Source organism: Taudactylus pleione, unplaced genomic scaffold (genome assembly GCF_031769625.1).
Source record: "Taudactylus pleione unplaced genomic scaffold, aTauple2 ptg000906l, whole genome shotgun sequence".
Taxonomy (NCBI): Eukaryota; Metazoa; Chordata; class Amphibia; order Anura; family Myobatrachidae; genus Taudactylus; species Taudactylus pleione.
The window spans coordinates 20,439-45,377 of NW_028285307.1; the positions used below are offsets into that span (position 1 = coordinate 20,439).

A 24,939-nucleotide genomic window follows, 5' to 3' on the forward strand; every position below is an offset into this window, starting at 1 on the left:
GACCTTTAACTATTAACTTTGTTTCACATGCTGAATGATGGTTATCCTGTGAAGTGTAAATGTTTTACAAAATATTATATAAACTGATAAAAACTAAAACCACTTTATTATACAGAGAAAGTAATAATTGCCATTTCCTGAGTTAATGTTATGATGGTATATTCGAAAGAGATGACAATGTCACTGAAAATATAATTATTATTTACAGGCTCCAAGGACCAAGATACTTTGCTTGAAAGAACATTTATCACAGCCTTTCTACAGAATGGTGACTCTACTGAGATTCCACAGTGAGAGCTTCTGGTGACAGGCACCTCACCTAATACCGCCGTTTCTATCGCTGTTACCAAATCTAATTTTAGTAAAGTTGTGACAGTTGGAAAGGGGGAAACTGTAATAATTCCTATCACATTATCTACGGAGCTGAAAGGGACAGAGACATCTCCACAAACTGTGGTGATTACAGCTGATGCCGATGTCACTGTGATGTCTCGTAATTATAGAAAAAATAGTGGCGATGTGAGTTTTAATTTACCCTGTACATAAGCTTGGAATTGAATATTATGTAAGAAGGGACCAGAAAATCAATACAAAGAATTCCTTGTGGATTCATGTGAAAATCAAACAACCGTTGACATCTATCTAAAGGGCTCTGTAACTTTTAATGGGAAGAATTACTTAAAGGGACAGAAGATGACAGTGATCCTTGAGCCATTCCAAGTTTTCCAAATTCAGAGTATAGATGATCTCTCAGGCACTAAGGTGATATCTAGTCATCCTGTTGCTGTCATAGCTGGGCACACGTGTGCTGAAAATAACATAGGGTGTTCCCATGTCTATGAGCAGCTCCATCCTGTTAAAAGTTGGGGAACCTCATTCTTTATCCAAGGATTGTCCTTCCAGCCTAACTATGACAATGTCCTTGTTATGGCTTCAGAAAACGCTTTCATTCAGTACAAATCTGGTGAAAAGAAAGCAGTGAAATATGTGGAAGCTGGAGAAATGATACAGTTTAATGTCTCTAACTCTGCTCCACTGTCCATACAAAGCGTGAATGTCCTTCAACTTATGCTCTATGGCAGTGGTGGGATAGATAATAATAACACTTTTGGTTCATTCCTAAGTACCAAACCCAGCTCTTTTTCATTTGATTTTGAATATAACCTCATTGGACAGGAGAATTTTGATACTAATTTGGCTCTTATAACAGCCAAGACATCGAGTGTTCCTGGAATTACTATTGATGGGAAGTCACCAAAAGACATTAAGTGGACAACAATCCCTGGATCTGGATACTCCTCTGCAGAATATAACCTTGGCAGTGGCATCAGCTCTCATACTGTCCAGCACCCAACAGACCCCTTTGGACTTCTCAGCATTGGCTACTCAAGGAACATGGCCTATGAAACCATTGCACCCTCTGTTAAAAGTAATTTAAACATCTTTTGTTGTCTTAATAAAAATACAATTTATTTTAGTTCTGGATCTATAGCTTAACTGTAATTGATCAACAGAATAGGTAATATAATCCATTTCTAGGAGCTGAGAAGATTCAATTTAATTAATATGACTTATACATTCCAACAGCCAACAGCTAATAAGCAGTTCAGTACATCACATGAAATAGGGCACCCCAGGGTGTGTAGGGGCACCCTATGGTATTTCACTTCTGGGTGGTAATTTGAAAACAAAATTATTGATGTTCTTTTTTAAAAAAAATACTGTAGTGTTCTTACTATCAAAAATAGTACAATGTGGAGTAAAGAGGACATGAAAACCGGCTCAATTAGTGGGTGGTAGAGAAGAGTTCTGTATAACATGTACAGTGATTGAAAAAGAGCATAAAGTAAATGGAAGTACTGTATAGTGGTATGTATATAATATATATCAGATGTGTATGTCTCCTATTTAATACCTACTAGCAGTCACTCTCTGCAAAGAGAATATTCTAAGAGGCAGATTCAATCACATTTGCCAGATATTACTATAAGCTGATTCTCCTCGCGCCTCCACAGAATTTGGCCAGTACTACTCCATGATAGCTATAGTAATAATATATAAATGGTACATACAGTATATGTCAATGTACAGAGGCAGACAAGCATCACAATATGTAATGCTCTGTGACAGACCTGTGATAAGAATGCAGAGTCAGTACACTGTATGCTGGAGTTAAGTCAGTTGGAACAACTTATAATTGTAGGTGAATACTGGTATATTTTCTCTCTGAGTACCTGCAGTGCAAGAACAACACAGACTGATGACAGCACAGCTCATCACAGTCCTAGAGATCTTCTCACATAGACATAAATCTGTGTGCAGGGCCAGTGCTACGGTGTTTTCGTGCACCCTGAAAACTTTAAATATGTGCCCTCCCTCTGAATTTCTATAAAGGGACAGTCTCAAAAAAGGGACATGGCTACACAATAATACCCCCAATTAAAATTATGCCACAGAGTAGAGCAATCTTATTCACTGTGCACTGCATATAGTGCCCATAATTCACATTACACATCAAAGTAGTGCCCCTTATACACATAATGCCAACAGTAATAATGCCCCTTACACATAATGCCCACAGTAATAATGCCCCTTACACATAATGCCCACAGTAATAATGCCCCTTACACATAATGCCCACAGTAATAATGCCCCTTACACATAATGCCCCTTACATATTATGCCAAACAGGTACATAATATTGTACTTACCTGAAGCTCCGCTCCTGCTCCCGCTGCCGTCTGACAGCTCCTCACGCTCAGTACTATAGGAGATACATTATGACGTCTCTCCGTACACAAACTGCAGAAGCCCAAAGGCAAGGATCAGGAGTGAACTCCAGCTGCCGGGAAGCAGCTGCCGAGTGCTCACTGGTAACATAATCACAGCAGGCACATGGCAAATGGAGAATGTGGTGGCCCCTCTCCAGCCCTATGCCTCCCTGCTGCACAGAGCCAGGTGACTACATTGCACTGACCCTATCTGTGTGTACACAGCCAGTATAAGTCTCCCTCCTTACCTAAGGGTGGCATATACAGGTACTGCAATGTTTAACTACATTTGTTATGTCTACTGTATCTAAATTTTGAGAAGTTATCAGAAATGTTAAAAAAAAATTCTGCTGATTGATGTGAGATTTGCTTTCAAAGAAATTCCCTCATTTCTAATTATAACATGAAAGTTGGAACAGAGTCATAGAGAGCAACATTTTATATGCAGGTTGTATATGGCTTTCATGTCATAACCCTTCAATCAGGATAACAACATGAAAATAATTTTGCTGGGAATGAGACCTTAGAATTCAATAATGCAAAATTGAAAAAAAAAAAATTTTTGTAATATTATTTAATTTATATTTAGATTATGAAGAAGAACTACCTTCAGTAAATGTTCTGCAATAGGTAAGTGTTTCCTAAGGCACATTCTCACTGGCAGTTATACATATGTGTCCTCATACACCTAGCATCTAAAAATGTAGAGTCTAATTCACATCGCACATGCAGCAAAACCACTCAGTGTTCTAGAGTTACTGGGCTGTGACCGGAGTCTCTGGAAAAAGCCTCGGCCGCAGCAACGCAGAACTTCCTACAGATTCAGACTCAGTCGCACACAGATGTGCACCTCAAACTGATCAGTGTAATCTACCAATGTCATTTTGTCACCTCCTATTGTTTTATATGTGCAAATAATGCGCACATTTAGAGCAAGAAATACGCTCGGTGTGTCCAAGTCACCTTGTACCTAGCTCCCCGAGAGAAGCTGTTTGGGGCGACTGAATGGACAGTGTATGTGGATACATTAGTGTCTAAGGTACATTGGGGCCCTTTATTCCCTGAAAACAGCCATTTTAGGGGATAACTGCAAATATTTAGTTTCACCTTCATGTATGAAGGAGGGACTGCAGCATATATCTCCAAAACCTGCTGTGATCCCTCCATTCCTGCCGGCAGCCACTTCCCCATAGATGGGGGATGCATAGCCTCCATATTTATCAACTTTAATAATAATAATAATAATAATAATAATAATAATAATAATAATAATAATAATAATAAAAATTATTATTATTATTATTATTATATTTATATGGTGCCTCAAATGTTCTGCAGCACCTTATAAAGTATATAGACAAATAAGTGATCAAGAAACCAGTGACTTACAGTACAGTACAATGCAGGACAAGGACAGGGTTTATATACATTGCTGCAAGAGTGATCGTAGCACTCAAATTAGTAACAGGGCATCAGCAACCAAGTGTTAGGTGCCCGATTGAGGAGTAGATGAAAGTATAAGTAGAAAGAAAGCTTTATTCCTAGATAGGATTTACAGTTGTTAACTCTCCCTGAGACTTATAATTCGTTGCCCGGGATGACAGAAGAAATTATAAGTCCTATCATACCAGTTTCCAAAGCTTTCTATTTCAGATGCACTTTAACCAATGAATGCATTCAAATGTCCAGCAACACATATATAAGGGTACTCCCAGGTTCTACGGTACCACATATACTTAGTGGAGCCAGCTCTCACTTGAGGGTGTGTTAAAAGACAATTTGAATAAGACTGTAATTGTATCATTTAGATTATAGCTTTAATAGTGATATCATATGACAGAAGACAGCCAATAAGAATGAAGTGCAAAACATACACAGCTCACAGAGTGACTCAGAATTCTATTAGATAGCAATGGACCATTTGTATAGAATAATTCAACATTAAAAATATTAATATTTTTTATAGCATACAGTAATAGCGTAGTGTTGTTAACAACACAAATAAAATAAAAATATATCTGGTAGTTTACTTCCAGTAAAGAGGTTGCAATTCCCATTATACCTGGAAACGTAGTTGGAACAAGCTGCATATGCTGATAATTTTTGCACTGACTGACGGTTCAGCTAATGCTATTTACTCTGCTTCTGCCAGAACAGATCTGAGTCACAGTAAACAGCAAAGTGGCAGCCAATGTATTGCCTGCCTCTCACAAAGTAATCTGTGGTTCAGTCCTTGTTGCTCCGTATTAGTCTCTACTAATGTCCTATACTATTTTAATTACATATCTGATTGTATTATTTAGTTAATTATATTTGCTATGTATGTCCAACCTTTAACGTGCAAGAAATACAGAGGAAATCCCCAATCAGTTGCACTTGGAATATTACAATATCCTCCAGGAACGCGGGCTTAGTACATAGCACTGAAACATTATTGCTTGGATGCTGAACAAACAATTATTCAAACAATTATAAAAACAGCATCTAAACAGTTTCACAATTAATAATAAATCATCATCTTGTGTCATAATGAGAGAAAACATAATAAAATAAAATCAAGGCTTTCACTTCCACTTAAACCTTTAAAGTACTTTCATATGTCTAAGTGCTTAGCTTATGCCAGGCACTTACTGAGTATTATAGAATGCTTTATACAAGAGGAATCTAATCCAGTATTTAAACATGATAAATGGATAATATAATATATATCATATAATTTTCTGGAATTTCAGTGGTTTTAGGAGTGATATAGTCCATGATGATATATCACAAAGAATGAAATATTATGTTATTCATAGCACAAACCAAAACAAAATATCCACACAGATTATAGATAAAAAAGTGGTTCTTCCCTATTGCATATTTATGGTTACTATTCCCATGATAGGGAGGTGCACCCTGGAATAAGATATTTACCAGCAAAAAAAGTGGGAGGAGAAAGGATATTCCATTATGGGGCACTCACGAACCTTAATAATTTAATCGGACAACAATACTACAACCAGTTTGTTATATAACATAATATTAAAATATAACTTTTATTGATTAATTCACTAAAATAGTGCCAGCAAAATATTAAAAAGAAAAAAAACTGTACAAAATGTGATACAAAAATGTGAAAGTGAAATAAAAATATTGCTTATCAGACTCTTAAGTACTATATATTTAACTCCTCAATATTCCATTATACATGAAAACATGTCTCCATTAGGGTATATATGACACATATATTGTTATCCTATATATTAATTCTCATAGAGGGTCCTCTATTAAGATTTATGTGTCCTCTGTAAAAGTAAATAGAATATTACCCGAATATCATCATGGTATGAGCCATGGCTAACTGAAAGTTTATTATTCACTGTGCAATTCGTATCACTTGCCCCTGAATAAGGATGATCAATCTGTAAAATGGACCATAAGTTCTCCTATTTATATATTGACATCCCGAGTAAGATCCAATTCCTTTACTGTTGTATTCTTCTTTCTCATCTACATATATACACTGTACAGAGCACAAGCAAGTAAGAGGATGTAATCAGATGATAACTGGTTCATATTCTCAACACAAAACCTTCGGGGAAGTAGGATATAATTAAAAAAATTACAGTGGTGTTGTAGGAAGTAAAGAAGTGTAAGAAGACAATATTTGCTAGCATTTATTATTATTATTATTATTATAATTATTATTATTATTACTTGTTATCTTAGCAAGAGTGATAATAAGGAGTCATGGTCCCCAGGGTATGCTCTAACCCAATTTGATTGTTTTACACCCACCTCAGTCATATAGTCTTCTTCTCTCTTTCCCCTCACTCACCTCCCTGCACCAGTATCTTGTTTTTACCATTTTCCTCCATTTCCCTCCACTGGCTCCTCTCTGGCAGCACCACTAACATACAGATGCAATACTTATACTTTAATCTACTCCTTATCCCCACAAGGGCAACTTTCACTTGGTTGCTTATTTGAGTGTTATGATCACTAATGCAGCAATGTGTATAAACCTTGTCCTTTTCCTGCATTATACTGTAAGTTGTTGATTTCTTGTTCACTTATTTGTTTAAATATTTTGTGAGGCGCTGTGGAACCATTGTGGTGCCACATAACTAAAATAAAATAATAATAATAATCATCATCATTTCCACCAGGGGCATTTGTTAATTTTCTTTTAATTCAACTAAAAAAAAAAAATGTATCCATTTCTAAACCAAAGTCTGTGTTTTTGTTTCTGCTGAAGGTGACTGGGGATAGCAGCGGAGGTATATCATTCCCAGTAAACGTCAACAATGAATAACGCATTGGAGTGTTGTCTTTCCCAGTATATGACCATCAGGAAATTACAATTTGGGGTAGCGCACCCCTCACAGCTTTTCTCCAATCATATATTTTGGGGAATCTGTCTTCTTTAGAACAACAGAAAAATACAAATGATTGACTGAATAAAATTTAAGTTCTAAATCTATTGTATAATAAAACACTTTTGTTGAAAATCCTAGAAGCAAATATGCAACTGTTTAATTCATTGAAAGTAGATATACAATTTATAAAGTCTGTAAACTTGTTCTTATTTTTCCTTTAATGAATTAAACTAACAATCGCATTTAACTAACAATATCTTGTCTGTTCAATGTTTTATAGTAAGAATGTGCATAAAATACAAATTAGACAAAAATAGCACATATAGTGGACATTTCTAGGCAAAATAACTGTTATCAGTGATGTGTTATGTAAAAACTGATTTGTTATTTACATTTTCACTACTGAGACACTGTTTAGTTCTAATTACATTTTACTTCATCTGCAAACTTACAAAAGCTTAAACGCAAGTTTTATTGCAGACAAGTATCAGAGTAATGATAGTATATAAGTAGACAGGGATTTTTAACTACAAACAGAATTATCTTTATCAATATAAATGATGTGTGTATAGATGCTTATGGTTTGTTTTCTAAGCAATAAACTGCATAGAGTTACATTGGCAAGTGCTACTGACTAGTGACAGGAATCACTGAAGTCATCCAATTAAACCAGATTGCAGAAAAGTCAGTGTTTGTCTATTCCAGACTTGTTATATTGACCATTGCCATATAGAAATCTATTTGGCGGAACCATTCTTTATCTGTTAGAAGGGAGGAGGGGGAGTTGTCATTGGACTCAGATGATGGCTCTGGTGGTGTTATGTAAATGTTTCAGCAAATATATCTTATATTTTAATGTACAACTACTACAGGAGAGGAAGCATGTTTAGAAAAGTTTATGAATGCTATTGGGGTAGTTACAGTACATCACTAAGTCAGGAGTGTGCAGTGGGTGTCCACCACAGAAGAATTCAAGGAGCAACCATGTGTTATCTTGTACACTTTGTTCCAAGGTATTTTACCTACTTATGAGGCAATGCATCATGACTCTAAAAAGTGGGGCATCAAATGTAATACTTCTCATAAGGATTCATGAATGTCCAGGGGAAACTATTGAGTGTATATAGTTTCCCTGTCTATGAGTTTCAGACCTCCCATTTAGGCCATGAAATATTAGTAGTAGTTGTGTGAAAAGTCACAAAGCCTTTCTTTGTAGAGAGATTATGTTTTGTAGTTCAGGGAAGCAAACAAGTTTTCCACAGACCATCAGTTGTCTCAATCCTCATGTCTTGGTCTTCCTAAATGTGTCCAGCAGATGACTGGTTGGAGCCTGCTTTATAATTATTTCAGTAAATGCAAGAGAAATGAGGACCCACCCCACCAGAGTTTTCTCCTAGAGTTGGGCCTATTGTTAGGCAACATACACTTTTTTTGTGCAGGGTAAAATAAATTAGTAAGTACACCACCACCTATTATTTCAATCCCTCCTTCCCAATCCACTACAAAATGGGATGGTGGTTTTTATGCTTGTGGGATCTTGTGAACTCAGCATTGGTACAGAGGTTACTGGTGGAGAAGAAACTGAATGCTGGCTTTAAGAAGTTTCTTTGCATGTGAGAGTAAGCCACAGATTATGGTAATACATCTAGAAGTAAGAGAGACTCAACTCAATAGGTCCTAGTGGACAGTATCAAGGTTCCTGTCTTGAAGCCCTTATAACCTCCTATCACAGAGGTTGAGAAGTATAACAGAGTTCTGACTTGACCTTCAAGCCTGGTTTGAAACCAGGAGAAATTGGATGGTTTGGGCACTTGTTTTTAACTGAATTGGCTGAGAGTTGAATTTGAACTGTACTGGGATTGATCAGGGCTTGTACTGAACTGGGCTGGTAATGGACTCAGACTGAACTCGACTTTATCTGGGCTTGGACTGAACCAGGCTTGTACTGGACTTGCCTGAATTAGAATTGATCCAGGCCTGGGCTGAAATAGACATGTACCAGATTTGGACTGAATCGGACAGGATCTGGGCTTAGTCTGAGCCAGACTTGGACTGAACAGGAATTAATACAGGCTTAGACTGAGTAGGATATGTACTGAATATACCCTAGAGAGAGATAGACCCAGAACTGGGAGTACCTTTCTCAGCAATGGACTCATGGATAATTCTCTGATGAGTACAGGTAGTCTTTGCTGAATTAGCAACTAGAGCAAGTTCCAGGTAGACCATTTACAAACACCATAATTCTCTGATTGGCAGAAGAGATCAGGTTCAGGGATTTTGTACTTGCATTGGAGAAGGAACCATCAACTGATTGGAAGCAATTTGGAAGTGCCCATACCCTGGTGCTGGCTGGACTTCTGATCAGAGAGATGCCCAGGAACCCAACACCATACCCACAAGACTGGTGGAGGTAGCACAGAGAGCCAGCAGCAGAGGGAGATGACAGCCAACAGAAACCCAGCACATCATGAGAAATGCCTATCTGGGAGTTCACAGGTAAGTGCCAAGGTCAGCTTCTGGGGTTTCAGAAGTCACCTTTGACAGTGGCAACATGGACAACTGCAGACCCCTTGGGGTTTGTGGCTATACAGTATTTCATGTTTGAACCTCGGCCTCTTGAACCCAAGACAATGGAAGAGACAATCTTCTGGGATACACCATAGAAATCTTGGTGTTACATTCAGCCAGTGTGATCTCCATGTCTTACACTATGTAGACAAAAGTCATTGGACACCCCCAGTTTCAGCTGGTTTGGCATGGGTTCACTGATTGTAATGCACAGTCACATTAACTTTGAGAAGTATAGTGAAGTTTTTGATAACTCTGTGTTCCTACATTGTGGCAGTTCTATAAATACAACAAATGTTTTATATCACGATAATAATGCCATCTGTCAAATTTCCAGAGCAATGCTGGACTGGTATACAGAGAATTTAGAAGCCTGGATGGACTGGCCAGCTCAGAGTCCAGCTATTAACCCCATTGAGAACCACTGGGATGAATTGGAGTGATGAGTGCATTCTAGGCTGACTCAACCTTCTTCAGTATCATAGAAAAACATACCACCGGCTGTTGTCCAGGAACTTATGGACAGTTTGCCAAGAAGGGTGTCTGCAGTAATTACTGCAAGTGGTAGACCTACAAAGTACTGATGTCAAAAAACACTTGTTGCTCTATTTGCTGTAATTGGGCCTGGTTATTTAAGGATTGTAATTGCAAAGCTGCATGCAGGCAGCTTTGCAATGCGTTCCTTCCAGATATAGTAATACAGCAGGAGGCATCTCGTATTACATAACCGAGATGCATTGTCCAACACAGCATTGGTTACTATGTGTACCTTCAGCTTGCTGCAGTGACCCATGGGTCCTGCAGCTGGCCGCTGCAGTTTAGAGGAAGAGGCCAGGTAATCTCCATAAGCCGTTGGAGATCCTGGCTTCTTCCCTCTCCCACAACGGCTGCAACATGCCTCCGTTTCAGGAATCAAAGGGCATCCCCGCCCCCTCCACATCCACAAATGGCAGCAGATTGTCAATCACTTTCAGTCTACTGCCAGTTTGCATGTGGCCTTGCAGACCCATTCTGCACATGCGCATAATGGATCTGGTGCCTGCACAGATTCCCAAACATTGGGAATCTGCATTCAACAGTGCACTAGCGTGCACTGTTGAATCAGGCCAGTGTCCGATCACTTTTGTCCACATAGTGTATATGGGTACAAATTGCCATTTAAATGGAATTGATTGCTGAAGGTACCTTAGACTTCTTATGACCTGGTCTGACCATGTGATACTTAATGTCACAGATTTTGCATAATTTATTTAAAAAATAAATATGTGCATGAATCTCTCAAATTATACTGTAGAATTAAGATGGAAGTGAAACAATTGAGTTAGCAATTATAGCCATTAAGTCATTGGTAAATAAATAGAGATGATACTCCATCTTGCTTATATTAAATCCTCTAAAAAATCAAGGATAATCATGGACAACCTTGGGGGTCCCATTAGAAACCTTCATAATCTCATTGTGTCCTATTGGTCCTTTTATTGGCTGTAGGGATCTGTATAATAACAAATATGGAACAGGAAATCAAGACCTATGCCATGTGTCCAACACCCATCTCATACCTGTCACCATACTGAAAGCCATTTTAGCATTGGTAGCTAGGAGCATGATAGAGGAAGATGACTTTGAGGTGAGTTGAAACAAATGGCTGATTTGCTGGTACAGTTTTGTGTTTGCCTCCAAAGTACAAAACCTGTCTGATCATTCTGGATCATTGCTAGGAGATGTTTAAGTAATTTTGCTATAAGCTTGGCAAATAGCTTAGCATCAAGGTAAAGGAAATAGATTGGATAGGATCACATTTATGGGTGATTACCCATTTTATGAATCACAATAATAGTATTGTATGTGGACTTCAAAAGACTGCCCAGACAGAAAATAAATGTTAGAAGTTTGCAATGAGATAGGGGGTTACATTCTCCTTTACCACTTGTCTGGCATGGTCACATTATTCTGACCACACCAGGCTGTGCTTTAGCAGATCTGGTCGCAATATTTCGACAAGTCAGATAAACAGTGTAGGTGGCTGCAGGAAGAGAATTTTCATGCAGCTGCAGCTCTCAGAGGGACCTTCTGGTCCCTCTGCTTCCCTGCACTCTCTCCCAGTTTCTGCTGTGCTGCCAATCACTGCTGATTGGTAAGCACAATAGAACCCCCCACCCAGTGGCTACAAAGATTAGCAGCCACTGTGAAAAAGGTAAATTACCCCCCTTCCTCACCCCCAAGTGTACCTGGTGCCTGATGCCACTGTGAAATGTAAAGTTGTGTTGGTCGCAATGTTTCCGATGTTACTGATGTTTTGATGGTGGTGTTCTAATGTTCATAAAACAATTTTTACAAATATTTAAAAAAAATATAATTAAATCATTTTGGATAAGTTGAAACAGATGTTCTTCACCAAATTCACTCAAAAAAACTAACAATTTATGAGCAGTTTTTCAGAAAAGAAAATTTGTCAGTTAAGTTGTTAAAAGTTTTCAGGACCTTGAATCTTCATGGTGATTTAAGAACTTCATCGAGCCCACAACAGAGTAAAAGGGACTTCCAGCATCAATTTTGTTTTGATCACTCTCTCCATGGAACGGATCTCATCTGGGGTATTGATGCAGACAGACTATACAGGATTCAAGAATTCTGCCAGAAAGCTAGAAGTTTATCAATATGTTTTAGTCTACCTGTTAGACACACTAAGGGGTCAGATGTAATCATAGGTTTTAAGATAATGGATTTGCGCTCCTGATTTTTCAAGTTGGTAATTGTATATGGCCATTTCTAGCACAAATATGTTTCCAATGAAGTTAGGGCTTTTTCTTCCTTTTAATAAATGGACTCATTCATGATTCAGGGTACACATTTTGTGCAATGTAACATGTTTCCTTAAAATAACTAAGTGCATTACATTAATGGCAGCGTAATGCTCCTAGTATTCCTCTAACATGTGCTTCCTCTACATTCCGCTGCAATAGCAGAGTATGTGTGTCACTGAAAAATGAGACAAAGCATTTACCTATAATTTTTATAGTACTTTCTATTATTTATCTTTTTCAATGTTCCAAAATATTTCTTACAGATGATCATCAAAAACTAATCCATACTGCTACTGAAAAAAGTTAAATAGCAAACACTTGCACCCATTCCAGCATATGTTATGTATTTACATTGTTGAAAAAAGGCCTATGATGTTTCTAATATTATTAATGTAAATAGTTACTAAACATATGTACATTCTAAAATCATTGTTTTGGATTCAATCCCTGTGAATGGACATTCCTCTGATTTACTCTTCATTACCGAGGATTACTTGCCTCATGCTCAGTCTTTCCACTAAAGTTGCAACAGAATGGAGAACTCAAAACTTAAAGGGAAGCTTAACCTGCAGGGAATGCTAACTTTCACATACATTTTTTGTGGTTGCCCTTTAATGTAATAATAGATAAACTCAGGTGAGAACATTGAACACAATTGTATTTAAGCAACAAACTTGTATGCAATTGCAGTAAAAAACAAACAAACATGAATTTAAGCATAATGTGGGGTATTGTGTATTTTCACAAAACTTAATGCAAGTCCAATAATGCCTCCTAAAAGTGGAAATATGTTACACAGTGCTTGAGCACAAAGTACATACATATCATGACCTGAGAATAACTTTAGACTTGAGAATTATTTTTAATTAAATATCTGAATCAGGGTCATTCATGTATAAAGTATGTACTATAGGAGCATGGTTGAGTAAGTTAAACCCATCCTATATAGTCACATCCAAATGAGGTGAATTCCTTAAATTACACATTTTAGGGTTCATAACTTTTTGGATCCGATAGGACTTGTGCACATTTTATGAGTTGGTAACATAGGTAACTGCAACATAGGTAATGCTAAATATCAGCTTGCACATAGCACAATATTTGTGGAACTAAAAATACAACACAGTACCTTAAGTGTCAGGATGCATTTTTAAAAATAAACAAAATGCATTTTTTTGTTCCGTTCTAAATCAAGCCTTTAAAATGCTAAAAGGAATATGTTAAAGTTTCATGTATCTTTAGTGTGAAACTTTGCAGTGTTCTATATCCACAATACATTCCTTAGTCAAGCTAGGCCATAATAATTAATGCATCATCATGTGTAGGAAATGCTACTCAAGTACCTTCAACATTAAAAACTTAAACATGGTCATCAAGCTACAGTATTGCTTGGTGTCTTCTGCTGTCACAACATTGTATAACATAATAAAAAAGGATATACTGTAGCTATTGCAGTGCAATTCATTTCCAGAAGAGGGTCATACAATTGGCCATATACATATAAATTTCATTTTGGATGGCATCTCTCTCATTCTAAATCACAAGTACAGTATTTGTGATTGAAAGGAAAATACTTTTTTTACATAAAAAGGTATAGCCATGGGCACCAGCTTCGCTCCAAGATATGCAAAGCCTTTTATAAGTTATTTGAAAATGTGACACATTTGGTCCATGCATGAATACAAAGTGATTCTAGCTCCCTGTAGGAAGTACAGCATATTGATGATGTTTTATTTATCTGGAATAGAACAAAGTACTTGTTATAATCATCGCTAACATATCTAAATGATGACCATGCCATTTAGGCATCACCTACAATTAAAGCTAAAATCAAATAAAATTTCTATATCTGCAAATGTATAATGACAATGACCAAATATGCAGTAACATACTCATAGAAATGGTGGATATGAACAGCTTTATTTTAGCAGATAATTATCACAAGCCAAACTGACAATCCGATTATGTCCTTGTGAAAACACTAATATGGAGTTAGAACAATCTGACAGTATACAGTCAGAAATGGAAAAGCTCCCGTGTTTGTCAGAAAAGCTCAAACTGCAAAATCTTTCATAAAATAATGTAGTAATACTTGAGTATAAAACCAATGGTGTAAGATTCAGGGCAAATTAGTAATTCAAAAAATGTTACTGGAAATAAAATTTCATCCAGAAAATGGGAATACAACAAAGGATTTTCCAGTTGAAAACATACAATGCTTAAATTTAGATTTTGAACTAAACATGCTCATTACAGTATCCACCAACCTGTATATGCATCATTTGAGTGTAATCTACACCCACTCTGATTGAGGGGATTTACCCTTATAAATGTACCTAATTCTGGATATAATAAGAGATAACCATGGGGATAACTGCTGTTCAAATTTAATATTTTATATCCAGATGTTAGTTTCAAAGATTACTCAAGATGAAAATGTATGTACCATCCACTGAGTATGACATTACAGAGCCCCTGTTACATCATATAAATAAAATGAAATAATATTAAAAATGATTGATGTTATTAATATTTATATATGAGGCAAATTCAATTGAGGTCATGCTTGATACATCTTAATTTCAAGGAATAGGGGTAATAACTAAATGTATTTTTCTGCTGATTATTTTTGGGAATACTAAACTGCACTTAAATTATAGAGTATGACACAAAATCTACATACAAAATGTGTCTCTATTACTGAGCTCCAGGAACAGACAATCTGACATTGAGAAACTAGAGAAATGATCACCCAGGTGAATCAGATGCCAGATGTACCAGTAATATGCTTAATTTGACAAATTAGATTTTAAATAAAGCTACAGCATACAGTATGATTACACATTTTCCTGAGGAGGTCTCAGTATGATGAAATGCGTTCAAATTTTGACAATTTATAGCCTCCATAACATGACATAGTTCTGGATGAGTTATGAGGCACAGCAACTGTTAGGATAATTAGAGAGCTGTAAATGTTGATTATGTTTATTAAAATTATTGTATCCTGTTATTTATGCATCTTGCAACATGTATACTGGCTTCTTGTTTCTTTGCAAACACTGATTCTATTTATATTGCTGGTGTATCAAGGGAAAGGGGACAAGGGGGAGATGTTTGCACCAGTAGGTATCAATATATGGATAATACAATAACCCCAATTTAACAATTCTCAACTTATATTATTTGTCCAAATGTTGGGGGTGCTGCCAAGGACAATAAAGAATCACGATTCAAAAAGAAGAAGAAAAGAATGTCCTCTTTGTTGGCGCACTGAAAATAATTTTAAAATATAACTTTTAATTAATTGAAATAAAATAAACCTCTGACGTGAAATATTAAAAAATGTGAATATTAAAAGAAAAAACAATATTAAATAAGTGTGTGTGACTTTATTATCCCAAGAATACTGAAGGTATAATTAACCTAAAATCCTCATGGTTAATATACATAAAATTGGGATCCTGATGAAAAATCAGGCAGGCATTTCAACCTGTGTGAAATAATGTATCCAATAAGTCGTAACTTGTAACTATCTTATTGCAAGAAAATATTCACTCTGTAATGTTACTTTAATAATTAAACATTGTCACAGTTTCAGCATTCCCAAATTAATTTATACAGTTATATCTTTGGGCAATAGGTGTCACTGTTGTGTAAATAATAATATGCTGAGATAGCACTGATTATTATAGAAATATAGTAAGATTGTGAATATACATTATTAATGTTATCTAAAGCCAATATTCCATAAAATCACTATCCTAAAGTAGAATTATAATCCAATGACGATTCAGTTAGTAATGTCACTTTTGATATACACCTTATATTGGTTGTCTCAAACGTTATTCATAAACTAACAACACATAGCGAGCTGATAATTAAATCTGCTGAGGGTAGAAGTAAGAGCTATTCTAAGTATCACAGTAATTGCTGGGAATGTAGTTAGTATATGATGCGTTCAGATATACTTATGCTGTTCAATTCACTGCAATGTGGATGAACTGAACATAAATCAATTGAAATAGCGCATACGTACTACCAAATAAATGTATCCAATGAAGTCACAACTATCATGTCTATAGTATCTGATAAAGTCATATATTAATGACCTATAAGCACTGCTAATCTCAATTGGACATACACGTATATATGTATAATGTGCGCTGTTAGTTATGAACCGTGCACAGCTCACAAAAAATGCTATGTTAAATTATGAACAGCACAGAAATATTGTTGAAACTATTATGTGCCACTGACATGCACACTACAGATTATATTAAGTATGTGCATGTGTATGTATTAGGCACAGTTGGTTCTCAGCTGATGCACTGTTTGAAAAAAGGCACTAGATTTAAAAGCTTAAAGTGTATGGTCCTTAAAGCGATATGAGTAAACTCAACAGTTAAATTCCTGCTGGTTTTATTCCATTGTGACATATACCATACGTGTCCTATTGGATATCTATATTCATATATTCAGTGCTATCTGTATTTGGGCAGTGCGTACAATTGAAAAATGTACTTGTTTATTTATAACATACACCGTGCACTTCCCATTAATTATATATATTGTTGTATGTTCAGCACTATCTTTTCTAAAAGTTGCACATTATAGAAATACGCTGCACCCTCATTTGGACAGCGTGATGATAAAATGCAAATTATTTAAATATAAATCTTATGTTACTAATATGCACAAAGCCTGTCACTTGGGACATGAATATATATCTTGTTTAAACACTGTCAGCTCTGAGATGGAGCGCTACTAGTCAATGCTCTATAAGTTGATATTTTAATTAAATAGCTCTCTAGCAAGTGCAGCTGGTTTGTTGATTATACTACTGCCAGCATAAGGATGCAATAGAATCAATAGTTGAATTATTACTAACGTCGACATCATATTCAGAAGTGTGGATCAATGGTTTAAATAGCCAAACAACATAGTGACACCACGCGGATAGGTATAACAATTAAATAGCTAATATGCTCTGGGAGACACACATCAGAGTAGTGAAAACTACTCCTACACCGACGTACGTTTCACATCTACAAGTTTTTTCAAGGCAACCCGAGTGTGCCGTGAGGTAAGTTAATATTGATGCCAACCAGCCAATAGAAAGGGTTCAATACAATCACATGTTCCCAATGACCAATAAGAGATTCCCAAAAGTGAAACCATTTAAGAACTCATATTTATACCACGTGTCCTGTTGCAGCCAATCACGCTGTATCAGCAGGGACAAGTGGTAAATACGAAGATGAAATTGTTATGAATGAGTGCGGTTTTACTATAACAGATGGAGCTCATCAAATTAAATACCTTATATCAGAACCGATAGTTCTCCTCTCTATAGAGTCTAATATTGGGCAAAAAAATACACACATAAAAAACCTAATTAATCATTATATGTAAATACATCAATGATCTTTTAGACCGCTGATAGATCTATCTAAAAAAATGGGACAATATATATTAATTTTTAACTTCATATGTGCCATGTTGTTTGTGAGTGTAAAAAAAATGTATCAAGTGTGAGAAATAAATAGATAATGTTAGTTATGTGAAAAGCATCTATTGAATGTGTAGATGTATGTGTAAGACTGAAATGTGCTATAAGGATATAATTAGAAAAATTCCTTATTCAAAATGTGTGCAGATGCAATATCATCTGCTTTGAGTGATTAGTGATAAAGTATTTATTGATTAATTAAGTGACTGTGAAACAAAGAGCATGAGGATTAGGATCACCCTTAATACGCTGTCCAAATGAGGATGCAGCGTATTTCTATAATGTGTAACTTTTATAACAGATAGTGCTGGACATACAACAATATATATAATTAATGGGAAGTGCACGGTGTATGTTATAAATAAACAAGTATTTTTCAATTGTACGCGCTGCCCGAATACAGATAGCATTGAATATATGAATATAGATATCCAATAGGACACGTATGATATATATCACATTGGAATAAAACCAGCAGGAATTTAACTGTTGAGTTTACTCATATCGCCTTTAAGGACCATACACTTTAAGCGTTTAAATCTTGTGCCTTTTTTCAAACAGTGCATCAGCTGAGAACCAACTGTGCCTAATACATACACATGCACATACTTAATATAATCTGTAGTGTGCATGTCAGTGGAACATAATAGTTTCAACGATATTTCTGTGCTGTTCATAATTTGACATAGTATTTTTTGTGAGCTGTGCACGGTTCATAACTAACAGCGCACATTATACATATATACGTGTATGTCCAATTGAGATTAGCAGTGCTTATAGGTCATTAATATATGACTTTAACAGATACTATATACATGCTAGTTGTGTCTTCATTGGATACATTTATTTGGTAGTACGTATGCGCTATTTCAATTGATTTATGTTCCATTCATCCACATTGCAGTGAATTGAACAGCATAAGTATATCTGAACGCATCATATACTAACTACATTCCCAGCAATTACTGTGATACTTAGAATAGCTCTTACTTCTACCCTCAGCAGATTCAATTATCAGCTCGCTATGTGTTGTTAGTTTATGAATTACGTTTGATACAACCAATATAAGGTGTATATCAACAGTGACATTACTAACTGAATCTTCATTGGATTATAATTCTACTTTAGGATAGTGATTTTATGGAATATTGGCTTTAGATAATATTAGTAATGTAAATTCACAATCTTACTATATTTCTATAATAATCATTGCTATCTCAGCATATTATTATTTACACAACAGTGACACCTATTGGCCAAAGATATGACTGTATAATTTTATTTGGGAATGCTGAAACTGTGACAATGTTTAATTATTAAGGTAACATTACAGAGTGAATATTTTTCTTGCAATAAGATAGTTACAAGTTACGACTTATTGGATACATTATTTCGCACTGGCTGAAATGCCTGCCTGATTTTTCATCAGGATCCCAATTTTAGGCATATTAACCACGAGGATTTGAGGTTAATTATACCTTCAGTATTCTTGGGATAATAAAGACACACACACTTATTTAATATTGTTTTATTTCTTTTAATATTCACATTTTTTCATATTTCACATAAGAGGTTTATTTTATTTCAATGAATTAAAAGTTATATTTTAAAATTATTTTCAGTGCGCCAACAAAGAGGACATTCTTTTCTTCTTTTTGTGTTTACATTGCTGCCATGAACCAAACTATCCATAGAAGTGAATACAGCAGTATTTGACAACTTGGATAGATAGATAGATCAATAGATAGATAGATAGATAGATAGATAGACAAATCGATAGATAGATACATAGATAGATACATAAAGAGATATGAGATAGAAATATATAAGGTTGAATCTTTAATTGTTGTTATTTTACTTGTGTCTTTCGATTTTACACTTCACTTCAAAGAAGACACATTATTATTTCAGATGAAGTTGCTAAATGAAATGCGCAGCTAATCACTTCTGGTTCCTACGGCACTCCCACACCTCCTCCTGACCCATTCACAAGCCATAGAGTTGTTCATCAAAGCTTACTTCCATCTTTCAGTATGAAATTACCTGGTCATCTTGCACTTAGTTTCACAACGCAGGTTTATCATGACTAGAAGGACATCTTGGCTTCACTCAGTACCGGTGCTTCATTTACTCTCTATGAAATGATATCTGGACACACTGCAGAAGCCTCCACCATGCAGGCCTTCACCTCGATCGAAAGTGGGTAACATTTATTGTATCATCACTGTGCATTTGTATAGGTTCCTATTTTTGAGAACATTCCTTATACTTATCAGCATTTGGTGATTATGTTGAGAACTATTTCTGTTTAGGATATTTTGATTCCATTTAGCCTATAGGCATTGCTATTAGGTTTCATTCATATTCATTGTTCAAGATAATTTAATAATACCTATGTTAGCTCTCAGTGGGACTGATTCTTACACAATGCAACTGTAGGTGTATTTTAATCTGAGATGGGGCTGGTGTAAGTCCCAACAGTGCTTCCTATGGAGGTTGCTGCAGATGCACAAATTGGGCATCCCAGCCCATTGTATATTCAGAAGTTTGCACACCAGGGGAAGGGGCTTTTACTAGTATAAGCAAAAAGTTGCAGGTGTGGCCTCAGCAATAAACAATAAAGCAATTGCAGCAGCATGTGACACAGTATTAGCACCTGTAATCGTAATTTCATTTTACTCACACATTGGTCTATTTTTTAAATTTCAGATACATTTCATTTTTATAGGATATATATTCATTTTATTTAATCATTAGTGACACACTTGTCCTGCGCTGTCTTTCTCTGCTTTATGAACATTATTGAAATCTTCCCTTTGAACAAGAGTACTAAGCTCTAACAAGGAAGAGTAATAGTTGGCCCAAGTTTCAGTGGGCTTGTTGAAATTGCCCATGTGCTAAAACTTTGCTGGTAATATGTTATCCCAGTGTACATAGCATATGATGTTGAAAAGCTTTGCACTGAGAGTAATAACTAGTATGTGGTCTGTTGAGCACTAGATGGCACTAGACATTGACATAAAATGGTAGAAAAAAATATTACTGTATTCATTTGTGTAGAATTTTATAGGCAGGTGGTGAAAGTGATTTAATTCCATAGGGTGAGAGTTAGATGAGCCACTGGTTGTAATTTTGCTGGAATATGTGTCTTGAAGGACTTTCCCAATAAGCTTCTTACTGTACAGTACATCCATGGAATTTATATATTTTTGAATATATTTTTGAATAAATGCAGACTGTGAAAATAATACACAATGCAAGATTGAATCTGTGTCTATTGGATATGATGGGGATGTACTGTGCTTCTTAGGTAACCTAAATATATGTGTGGGACATCTTGTTGCAGTGCATACATATGGCCAGTGTGGCAAAAGGGTACTTTGCCACATTCTGCTGTCCAGAACATAATTCATTCCCTAGGAAAATGGGGATATAGGGCTAAAAATTATGCTGCTTACTACAACAAAGGTCTTAAACACAGCTGCACTTACTAGGTGTAATTGATATGGTGTGTGAAGGTATAAAGGATTGTGGGACCCAGTGGCTGGGGCTTCTGAGGCTGACTAGCATCTGGAAGACAGAGAGGCCCAGTGAGGCATAGGCTGTGTCAGGAAACCATCTCATATGTACTGTACAAATGTGCTGTGATAACTAATGTGAAGAGTAAAAAACAGCCATCTGACTGTGAAAACAGGTGTCATGAGTTGTTCCTTGGTAAACTGATGTCTGCACCAACTAGTGGCAAATTGAAGTGTTTGAGCTGGTGGCAGTGTGTAAAAGTACAAACAAGGAGACCACCTACCACCTAAACTGCATCATCAATTTCTAAAGGGATTAGAGAATTGAAGAAATAATTCAAGAGGCAAAGGAATTCATTCATTTTAATTGAGGTAATCCCATCAATCCAAAATATATACAAGTGTGTCCAAGCCTAAAAATCTTACAAAATATGGAGAGGAGGGATGGATAGTTAAGACTAGACACTAAGCATAATTCCTAAGTTTTATCTTAAATTTAGAAATGATCAAGAATAACTTAAACTTGTCAAACAGACTCAGAAGAGAAGTTAGTGGTGTGTTATAGTCAGCAGAATATCATCTGCATATAGAGCTATTTAATTGTCACTTGATAGCATTTGAGCACAAGTGATATTGGGTTTTGAGAATGTACAAAGTAAGGTGTTCAATGTTATGCACAAAAATTAAAGGGAATAAGGGACAATCTTACATTGTGTGACTTGTCACATGAAATGGAAGAGAAGTACACACATTAGTCAAGACTGTGGTTGAGGTTATGGTACAGAGCTTAAATGAGAAACCAGTCACATTGGCCATATACAGAACAGTAAAGTTGTTTTCATGAAGGGCCATCCAACCTAGATCAAATTCTTTTGAAACATCTTGCGAAAGAAAGGGATGGCAACCTGTACTCTGAAACATGATAAATCAAGGCATTTAAAGATGCATCCAACTACATTGTGGCCGATCACGGCACAAAAGTGCCTGCGAGTTATGCCATGCGCCACGGTATGCTATTGCATGTCCACGATCACAGGATTGTGTCCCGGTTAAGTTCTATGGAGATGCATTTGCGCGTTCGTGATTGCGGGAGTACATCTCCATAGGATTGAATGGAGACTCTATTGTGTGGCCCAAATCGTGTGAGGGCTTATCCATGCCATGCATGGTGCAAGATGCTGCGATATGAACAACAAACCAGCTGGGCAGATCTGTATGTACCAGGTATTGTCTGCTGATTGATGGCCTGGGAAAAATATCTACCTGAACCATGTGGACCAGGGATGAGAGGATAGACTATTGACATGAAGTTTAGCAAAGATTTTAGGTCCACATTCAACAACCAGATAGGGTAGTAGCTGCTGTAGACGGAAGGGATTTTGACTCTTTGGGTTTAATAGAGATCCTATCTCTTATTGTGGCAAGATCAAAAATAAGTTAAAGAGGTTGCTCAAACTAGAGACCAGAGTCTAGAAAACGTGTAAGAGTAAGAATCAGGGAGACCATTTGTACTTGGGCAGAAGTCACTTTCATGGAATAAAGGGAGTCCAGAGGTTTTCTTCAGAAATCTGAGCTTTGGACATGGTTAGGGGGCTATAAGATATTCCGGTTATGGTGTGGGGACTATTAAAATTTGTATTATGTAACTGGAATAGTTTTATGATATATTACTTTGGGCATACAATCAAGTCCTGTAGTTTTCTGGGGATTTAGATAAAACCAAAATGCTGCTTTGAAGTGGTTAACAATACAAAGCAACATCATACAGTATGTGTCCATTTTGTGCGGGGATATCAATTGGCTTATATCATCCCCTCTAAATATGTGATTACTAATACAAGCCTTATCCTGATCCTTCTATATAAAAAACATATTTTGACTCTTAGGGGTAAATTTACTATGATTTGTATTGGTCCCGATTTGATCCATTTTTAAACATGGATAGGATCGATCAAAAACTGCTGTTTTTTGCACCAAAAAATTGGGAATTTACCAAGCTCCCGTGTTGGTCAGGATAGTGTTGTCTGATGGTGTATTTGATCAAACCTGTTAATGTTAAAGCCCCAAGTTTACTGCCCAAGTTTCCCTCACAAACAAGCAGCCTGCACATATAAGTGAAATATATTTTTAAAACCAGGACTGGTCAGCAGCCTGGTGCTGGTTCCTACAATACGGGGGGACCCTACTTGTTTCTCCCCCATATTTTTAGGAACCAGGACTGGCTGAGCAACCCAGGGGTGGTTATGCCTTTTAAGGGGGGGCATACGTCATTTTCTTTATATTAACCATTTAAACACTGTTTCCATGCTGAAATGTACAGTACACAAATCACACTGATCTGTGTATGTTCCAGGAAAACTCGCAGCGCAGGAGGTGGTCTATTTGAAACTTTTATTTACTCCCCGATTTGCCTGCAAAAATGTCCAAATAGAACAACACGAATAATGTTAAATTCCTGTGTTATGCTGAAGTAAATGAAATGTACTTCTGATTTGAGTTGATGGTGTATTAATTTCTAGTGTAAAAAATGGCAGTTTTTGCTCTACGTATTAACATGGCTTAATTTAACCCCCCCTAAATAATAAAAACACCCGATTTTAATAATAGTAAATTGCCGTGTTGGTAAAAAACAATATTTTCACCCGAGATTGCTATCTCAGAGCAACACGAATCTTAGTAAATTTATCCCTTAGTGGTAAATTGACTAAAGGTAGATTTTGGTTGATTTATTTTTTTTGGGTGATTTCACATCAGTTTTGGAAATCACAAGTGCCAGAATGACATTAAGGGACTGCGGCACATGTTATCCAATAATATATAGAATTCAGTTGCACAGGATTAATACTAGCTCACATCTCCTAATTCCCAATATAGATTCAAGATAAAGTGGATGGGGTGCTACCACTAACACATATGAACATGAACAAGACACAAGGAGAGAAAACAATTGGAAGTGTCAATTGTGATGCACTAACTTTAAAATATAACTTTAATTGAAGACATTTTAATATCAACATATAGATTAAAAAGCAAATGTAAATGGTAAAATTAGAAAGTAAAAGTTCAGGACACCAAACAATGTAAATAATCAATTTTATATTCTAAAACATATGAAAAATAAAATACTGATACATTAAAAATGTTAATCACACAATGATGGTATAGCACAATAAGTTGCAACAATCTACTGCTTCAATGACTGAGTAATCAGAATGAACATACAGTAGTCTCTTGACAGAGATCAGAGTCCTAATCAAGGTCCGGTATGGCTGCTAGTATGACTGTGTAACAAAGTTTGAAAGTATATTTAAAGTTGATAAAGCCCCTAAACTGGAGCAAAACATGTCAGGGATCTAGCTGCTATGTGCAGTTATCTATTTGTGGAGTGACAGCACATTATCTATG

General features: G+C 36.1%; 1 protein-coding gene and 1 pseudogene across 1 annotated transcript in view; both read left to right on the top strand.

Annotated features, from left to right (window-relative positions):
• The first annotated feature begins 208 nt into the window (after positions 1–208).
• LOC148473839 (peptidylaminoacyl-L/D-isomerase pseudogene) lies at positions 209–9,549 on the top strand (annotated as a pseudogene).
• A 53-nt stretch (positions 9,550–9,602) lies between these two features.
• LOC148473840 (peptidylaminoacyl-L/D-isomerase-like) overlaps positions 9,603–24,939 on the top strand; it is a 97,970-nt gene continuing 82,633 nt past the window's right edge. Inside the window, exons 1-2 of the mRNA XM_088459338.1 lie at positions 9,603–9,631; positions 11,192–11,330. Of these exons, the coding sequence (XP_088315464.1) occupies positions 9,603–9,631; positions 11,192–11,330 (168 nt within the window). The remainder of the gene's footprint in view (positions 9,632–11,191; positions 11,331–24,939) is intronic.